General features: G+C 38.8%; 1 protein-coding gene across 1 annotated transcript; it reads left to right on the top strand.

Annotated features, from left to right (window-relative positions):
- The first annotated feature begins 2,922 nt into the window (after window positions 1-2,922).
- LOC309712752 (putative phosphatase phospho1) lies at window positions 2,923-7,591 on the top strand. The gene is made up of 2 exons (XM_082543815.1): window positions 2,923-3,034; window positions 4,653-7,591. Exons 1-2 carry the CDS (start codon window positions 3,022-3,024, stop codon window positions 5,438-5,440), a joined length of 801 nt encoding a protein of 266 aa, XP_082399941.1. The 5' UTR covers window positions 2,923-3,021; the 3' UTR covers window positions 5,441-7,591.
- The last annotated feature ends 665 nt before the right edge of the window (window positions 7,592-8,256 follow it).

Below are 8,256 nucleotides of genomic sequence, written 5' to 3'. Positions count from 1 at the left end.
TAAGGACTCGAGCAGCAGAGTTCTGAATGAGCTGTAGTTGTCTGACTGGTTTTTTAGGTAGACCTGTAAAGATGCTGTTACAGTAATCAAGCCTACTAAAGATGAATGCATAGACTAGTTTTTCCAGGTCCTGTTGAGACATCAGATCTTTTATCCTTGAAATATTCTTGAGGTGATAGTAAGCTGACTTTGTTATTGTCTTAATGTGTTTTTATAAGTTTAGGCCTGCATCCATCACTACACCCACATTTCTCGCCTGGTTGGTGGTTTTTAGGTGTGTAGATTGAAGTTCTCTGGTGACCTGTAATCATTTTTCTTTGGCTCCAAAGACTATTACTTCTGTTTTGTTTTTGTTTAGCTGGAGAAAATTGCGACACAACCAGTCATTAATTTCCTCAATGCATTTACCAAGAGCCTGTACAGGGCCTCGGTCTCCTGGTGACATTGTGATATATTTGTGTGTCATCTTCATAGCTGTGATAGTTTATTTTGTTGTTCTTTATAATCTGTGCCAGTGGGAGCATGTAAATGTTAAACAGAAGGGGTCCCAAGATGGAACCTTGGGGGACTACTTGTCTGCTCAGATGTGAAGTTACCCATTGATACAAAGTATTTCCTGTTTTCTAAGTATGTTTTGAACCAGTTTAGTACAGTTCCTGAAAGACCTGCCCAGTTCTCCAGTCGTTTGAGTAATATGTTGTGGTCAACTGTATCAAATGCTGCACTGAAATCCAGTAAAACTAAAACAGACATTTTTGCACTGTCTGTATTCAGACATATGTCATTAAACACTTTGGTCAGAGCAGTCTCAGTGCTGTGGTTCTGTCTAAAACCTTACTGGAAGGCATCATAGCAGTTATTCTGTGTTAAGAAGTAATTAAGGTGTTGAGAAACTGCTGAGTAATCTAGTGTCAAATGTGAGGCAACCTCACAGCTAAAGCTTGGCCTAAAATAGGGCATGCATATGTCAATGAGTCCAAGCACAGAAGCAAATTTGCAATGGAATGGCCCATTAAAGTCTAGATCTCAGCCCATCTGAAATCTTGTGAAGGGTCGTTAAAAGACCCTTAACAAGTGAAGGGTCGTTAAAAAACCCTTAACAAGTGTGTGAAAATCTCAATGACCTAAAGCAATGCTGTAAAACGGGGCAAGTCATATAGAAAATGCTTATAACAAGCTACTGCTGCCAAAGACACAAGTTAATCTTTTTTTTCATAAAGTCCTATTAAAACTTTCTTTTTCATATGACTGTATGTACATAGTTTTAAACTACAAGTTATTCTAGTAGCCATACGACAAATTGGATGTAGGCAAAAATTTATCTAGGCTTATAGAAGAAGCATTCACACACATGCAGAGGAATAAAATGACAATGTATCTTTTAGGATTTATGAACGTCAAACCTCTTAACCCTTAGCTGTTAGCTGTATATAACAATCTCATACTCGTGACTGCTGCTGATACAAGAATGCCTCTGTATATTTTTAGAGGGATATTTCCACCATCAGGCGAAGGGACAGCTTGAGTTTTTTCCGACCTGCAACACGTCACGTGCAAAGGAAAAGGAAAAAAAGCAGTTTATTTATCAGTTTACTTGTCAGTTATTAGTAGGTCAGCTAATAGTACTGTTGTATAAACTGAAATGTACTTTAAACCCGGTAGGCCAGCTCTGTAAATTACGACACCGAGGTACAGAGTCCAGTTACAGGGTGTGCTAAGGCCAGACCCAGAAACAGCATGGGGACAGCTGCTATACTGTTAAGAATGCCTCAATCATAGGGGATCGTATGATTGAGTTTTTCTCTGTATGTATTATTGTAGGGTCTACCTTACAACATAAAGTGCCTTGAGGCGACTGTTGTTTTGATTTGGCGCTATATAAATAAAACTGAATTGAAAATTGAATTGAATTTTAAAGCAAAAGGACCCCTAAAAGCTTCTTAAGCTCAGATAACTCCATGTGCTGAACTTGTCATTAACCCACTATTGATCATGTGTGTCGCCACATGAGCCAAGGTGTGAAAAATGATCATTAACATCATCACAGCTGAGGGGTGAAACCTCTGAGATATTGCTCTATCCCATCATATGTTTTAAGAGATTTCTTTACATGTGTATTCCTTTTATTTCCTTTCAGCCTCATAGGGAACGTTTATGCTCCAGTGGGTGGTAGGTCTCTGACCTACCCTTTGACCTACAATACCCACTCCAATGGGAATCAAATAGGTATCTATTTTTTGGTGAACTTGATGTTTTCATCCACTCAGCTCATGTGTTCATGAAACCTCTACCTCTTGTGTTTTGATTTTTAACCAAGTGTCATCTTGAATAAACCAGTAGGTGTTTCTTTATTTGAGCTTCTTCTTTAAAGATGTTGACCTTTGAGTGACACAACCCTTATTGTATTTCAAATATGTGATGGTAAGGCAGAGGTCTAACAGGGAGTAAATCGGATTGGGATGAGGCTCTTACAACTACTATGACCTGGATTACTGAGAACCTACACAGACATTTCACAATTTTATATAATGTCCTGTCTGTTTAAAGGTTGCGTTTCATGTTTTAAAGTAAGAATGTATTATGAAGTACTTGGATGAGATAAAATGGGACAATTTTCAGTAGATTCACCACACATGAGATTTAAGCTACTAGTACGTTTATAATAACTGTTGTATTTGCAAAAATGTACAATTTTAGTTCATCTTAAACTTTGTAGAGGACAAAAAAGTAATACCTGGGCACATTCGGCATGGTATCACTTTCTGTCGTATTTGTTTACATAACCGTAACAGTGTACCATACATTTAATATAGGTTCACCAAGTACACTTAAGCTACTCGCTGAAGCTTTTACTTTGGAAGGTCATGGCGGAAATCACGTGTTTACGTCGGCTTGCTTGACGCAACGGCTTTAAATGGGAATACCCTCGATCCGCTGTGGAGTCTCCTTTAAAAAATCTTACCGCGTCACTGGGATGCGGATCTGGGAGCCGGACACCTAGCCGACCATCCCCGCTTATATATGCCCTCCACCGGTAGGCCGTTTTCCTCTCTGTGTTATTTTTCTTCTTCTTTTATTTTTAACGTGTGTCACATTTAAATAGTTACATCAGCCTTTTATTCTGCTCCGTTCATGCAATGACCGGCTTATGACTTTCAGAGGTAACCTCTCATACAGAAATAGTTCGCCGGGGTTAAAATTAGATAGCTTAGTGTGTAAATGTGTGCTATTAATAACGCAGTGGCTGCTGGGGAGATCAGGCTTGTGCTCACTTGGCACATGTGTGCACCAAAGCTGTAGGTTGCATGTCATTTTTAGTTCCTGGAGGCAGCCTGCATAACATGTTACGAATGTTGTGCAAATATTAACAATCGATCAAGTCAGGTCTTATTGTTTTACTTTCTGTATGCACCCAATGCCCTCTGTCGCAGTCACAGGTACAGCTAGATTGCAGTACTGGGTTAATAACATGCTTGTAAAATCAGCCTGGCCTTCTAGGGCGTATTCGTTATTCATCACACTCCTGTTATGTTGGTTTCCAGGAACACCAATTATGTTCCTGGGTCAATGTTTACTCATCCAAAAGTGTCAGAAACACTGGCATTGATTATTTTACAATTTTCTTTTATAATTTTGATTTTGTTTTGTTTTGTTTTCTGTAGTGATGCAGATGACATGTGACATCTCTTATCAAATCATTTCTTTTCTCTGATCTGCCACTTTTAATGTTTCCTACCTTGGCGGGAAAATGCTCACGTGAATTTAATAATGGCTCATTTCACACACACACGCCCCACAAGTGGAATGCATCCCACTGTTAGCACCTTTGCTTTTCGTTTCTGCTATGAGGTGTCTAAAGATTAATTGCCATATCTGCAAATATGACATATTTATGTCATGTTTTAAAACTTGGCATGAAAACTAAAAGGAGGTTACAGGGGAAAAAATTGTTAAAGCTTTACATTTTTCAAAATATACACTCCTGTTCTTCTTCAATTCAGAGGAATCATAGCTCTTTTCATAAAAACGTCTACATTTCACAGTAACTACTCCAGTAGATTTAACATCCCACCAAACGTCTGTGACATAATCAGCCCTCTCTTCGCTGGAGTTACAACAGGCCTGTAAAAGGGGAAGCCTTGTGCTATATATCAGCTATGTAAACAAGAGACTGGCACTGCTGGAAGATGTGGCCTCTAAGTTTAAATAAATGATTTTAAAAAGGACTGAAGGCATGTTTGTGTGGAAAGAGATTTAGATAAAGAGTTTAACAATTTGCCCTTCTTTGGGGTTGTTGTTGTTTTTTTCATTTCTTTCATTAATTGTAATGAACATCCTGTTTATGAGGTACTTTTGTTTCATTTAAACTCCCTTCCTTTACTCTTGTAAACACACATTTCCCCTTCAGCTCATAGCCTCATTAAGAGTCTTAATGCATGTTGTTGTTTTCCTCTGGTGCTTCAGTTTAATTTAACCCTGAACTCTCTGTGATTTAAACTCTGATTGATGGCTTTTTTGGCTTCTCGCCATTAAAGTTTTACACCAGGATGCTATAAAACAGTGTGCTTCAGAGTCTGCTGTCCTTGACGGTGAGAAAAAAAGGGCTCTCTGTTTCATTCCTTCCACCTCTGCTTTTTTTCCCCCCCCCCCAGAAAGAAATCACTCACCAAAGATGACAGCTCCTTTAACGCCTGCCGCACCACAGGATCAACGCTTTTTGGTGTTGTTTGACTTCGACGAGACCATCATTTGCGAAAGCAGCGACGATGCTTTGGTGCGTACTCTGCCAGACAAAGAGCTCCCTGCTTGGCTGAAAAACAGTTACAGGGAGGGGCAGTATAATGAAAATACGCAGAAGATTTTGGCCTACATGGCTGAGCAGGGCGTCTCTAAAGACTCCATCCATTCAGCAGTGGAGAAGATCCCACCAAATCAAGGCCTCATGAATCTCTTCCAGTATCTGCAGAGCCACCAGGAGGACTTTGAGCTTGTGGTGGTCTCCGATGCCAACATGTATTTTATTGAAACCTGGCTTAGGCATGCTGGGGTGCGTGACCTTTTCAGAAAGATTTTCACAAACCCATCCAGTTTTAATGCGGCTGGTCAGCTTGTGCTCCTCTCTTTCCACTCGCACTCATGCCCCCGTTGTCCTGATAACATGTGCAAGCAGGTGATCCTTCGGGAGTATTTGGCGGAGCGGCAGAAGGAGCGTGGCGGCGTTCCCTTTCAGAGGGTCTTCTATATTGGAGATGGGGCCAATGACGCCTGCCCTTGTCTGGCTTTGGGGCCCCGGGACACGGCTTTCCCCAGGAAAGACTTTCCAATGCACAGGCTGCTAAAGGAGTTTCAGCAGTCTGCCAAGTTCAAAACAAACATTGAACCTTGGGTCAGTGGCAAAGACATAGTAGACTGCCTGAAGAAAATAGTGGAGGAGAAATGAGAACTGCATGCCTGTACTTGTGAAAGAAGGTCTCTAAGAGGGGAACAAGTGCAATAAAGGTGCGCCAACACTAGTCCACTTGGCAGGCAGGTTATGCATGATTTTAGCCGAGCAACAACCAGACCATCCTACAGATGTAGGATTTATTTTATTTTTATTCTTCAACTTTGTGAAATCTTAATTGAAAATGATCAAATGTGGTAGTAAGAGGTTCTAAATAGAAGATTCCTTTTTGTACCAGGCCAGGTGTTTCCCCTTGTTTCCACTCTCTATGCTACGATAAGCTAGCCAGTAAATGGTTAACTCATAGTGCTAATGGTTTTTAAATATAATGTTTGACAAGACACTTAAACTGCTGTAATTTTAGCCTCATGCAAAAGGCTATTTCATCCCAATGACTCTGGTATTAAACATGTATGCCGCATTGTAAATCGCGTGGTATTAAAATTCAGTTAGCCAGCAATAGCAAGGATATTTGATCAATAATAGATATGCAGTATTCATTATGCACTTTGTTCTCCTTATCAAGTCTGATAAATGGGAGAGAACATCGTAACCAAATTGTCATGCGTGCTCTGAAGTTGCCGTTTATGAAGCAACCATCCCCTTCAGTACACGTGCAGTTTACATTTTTGAGCAATGCGAACTCTGATGGTTTGCTTCTCCTCTTAACTGTATGAGATTTCATTCATGGGGAGATTTAAACTTTTTCTCTTTTGTCACGCTTCCTTTAAAAAAACTCCATCTACGTCCACATAAGTAGGGCCAGGTGTTATGAAACTTTCTGGGACATATGACCATGTTGGCCAAGGACAAGGTCAGAAAAGATAAGAGATAAGATGACATACGCCAGTACCTGTGCACTCCCCACCTCCCATTACTGATACTTAATCTGGGCTTGATTGCACAACAGTAATTTACACCAGGCATGCCATAGACACACAGCTGCCGGTCGGTCTAACGTTATTCCCTGTCCCTCTGAAACAATGGAAAAAAGCCAAATGCACACTACCAATTTTAGAAGGGTTAATGTAATGGAATCATACCATATTAAAAACTTCTAGTGATTATTTTTACTGATAAGATGTTTTCATTTTGGGTCAGGATAAAGAAGTTCTTCTTTCTATTTGAATGCTTTCCCAGTTGATGATTTTCAGTATATCTGCATAAATCAGCATGTAAATTCATTTCTTCCTCACTAAACTTGCAACAGGGGAAAAATATATACTTAGTATTGTTTGGTATTGATTATGAAGAGTTAATTAATGCATTGAAGGGTATTCTTTTCTTCATTTTTTGTTTGAAGCAATACTTTACATCTGTTAAGTCTTGAATCCCTTGTGAGACTGGTTTCAGCTTTAGAAAAGCTAATATTGAACTATGTTAGGTTAATGCTGTCTGTCTTTACCAAGATGAATTTGATACTCAAGAGTTCTGTTTCCTGGTTGAATAAAGTCCATGTTTGTAAAGGGAAAAGTGGGTGCTAATGAAAAGAAGTAAAACGGTAAAGTAGTGTGTAAAACTGGTGATATTTTTTTAGCCTTAACAAATGACAAATTGTTGTGTAAGTGCTGGAAATTTACTTTAAGGGGTGTTTTTTTAATTTCTCAGGGAAGGGAGACTTAAACGAGCAACATCATATAGCAGCATTTGTTTATTTTGTACTGTTGAATTTCAACCAAACAAATTTTACTTGTGAACTTTTATAGATGTCATGAGTCTGACTCTGAAATTCACTGAGCTCTAAACCTAATTCTTATCCAATGCTGTGTTACAAATATGCTGTGGGTGTTCCTCTGTATCGTACTGTAATTGTAGAGATCATGGTTTAAGACTGTAAAAACATTAGTTTACTTTAAATCTGTGTACCTGTAAAACTAAAATAGATTTGGTGCAATAACTAAATGCTCTATACAGAGAGGTTATACTGGATGAAAAACTTGACTTGTGATATTTTTATGTGTGTTACTCAACCACAGATCACTTCAATATTGCGATTTTTAGACAACCATGCTTATATTACAACAATGGGGGGGAAAGAAAAGGTCTTGTTTTTCGATTTTGCGGTTTGTTGTATATTCATTACATCAAAAGTTCTATTATGCGTGTAATGTATCATATTAACAGGAATATAAAGCCATTACCTGACAATGTGTTTTTGTTGTCTGGTTTATATCTGTGACACAAAATCAACACCCCGTAAAGATGAGTTCTAATTTATAACAGCACATGCAAAAACACCACAGAGCTTGAGCACAGCAAATCTTTTTACAGTATAAAAAATATACTGGAGAAAATAACACAGTTATAATTCATCTTAAGCTGAAATGGCCTTTGAGAAGAAGTATAGTTTCAGTTGGGGTTTCTATACCAGTCAGCAACTGCAATCATGATATCAGTGTTAGTGTTTTTCTTAGTTCAACAAATTGCCTTTTCCTAGTCAGGATGTGATGAAACCATGAACGATCTCCTCAAGGTCATTGATAGAAACCCATGCTTTAAATTTAGGTAGAAGTCTTGACTGACAAGATGAATTTAACGACTGGTTTGATTTTTAAGTTAAGTTCAAGAAAAGAATCAAAACCAAGCTGAAGTTTAAGGCTTTTGAGGAAAGGCTTGTCAAACAAACCGGTTAGGGATTAAAGTGAAATATGGGTATTGAAACCCGGTTCTTGTTGAGAAACAGGGCAACTTGCAATACTTGAAAAGTAGATATTTCATTTAAGGGAGGAAACACTACGAATATGCAAAAGCATTTGCTCACAAAACACGCGATGACCTTAAATGAATGTCATGTTTTTAATTCCGCTCCGGAC

The sequence above is a fragment of the Aulonocara stuartgranti genome (genome assembly GCF_965226115.1).
Source record: "Aulonocara stuartgranti genome assembly, chromosome: 8".
NCBI lineage: Eukaryota > Metazoa > Chordata > Actinopteri > Cichliformes > Cichlidae > Aulonocara > Aulonocara stuartgranti.
This window is presented reverse-complemented; position numbering and strand designations above follow the sequence as displayed.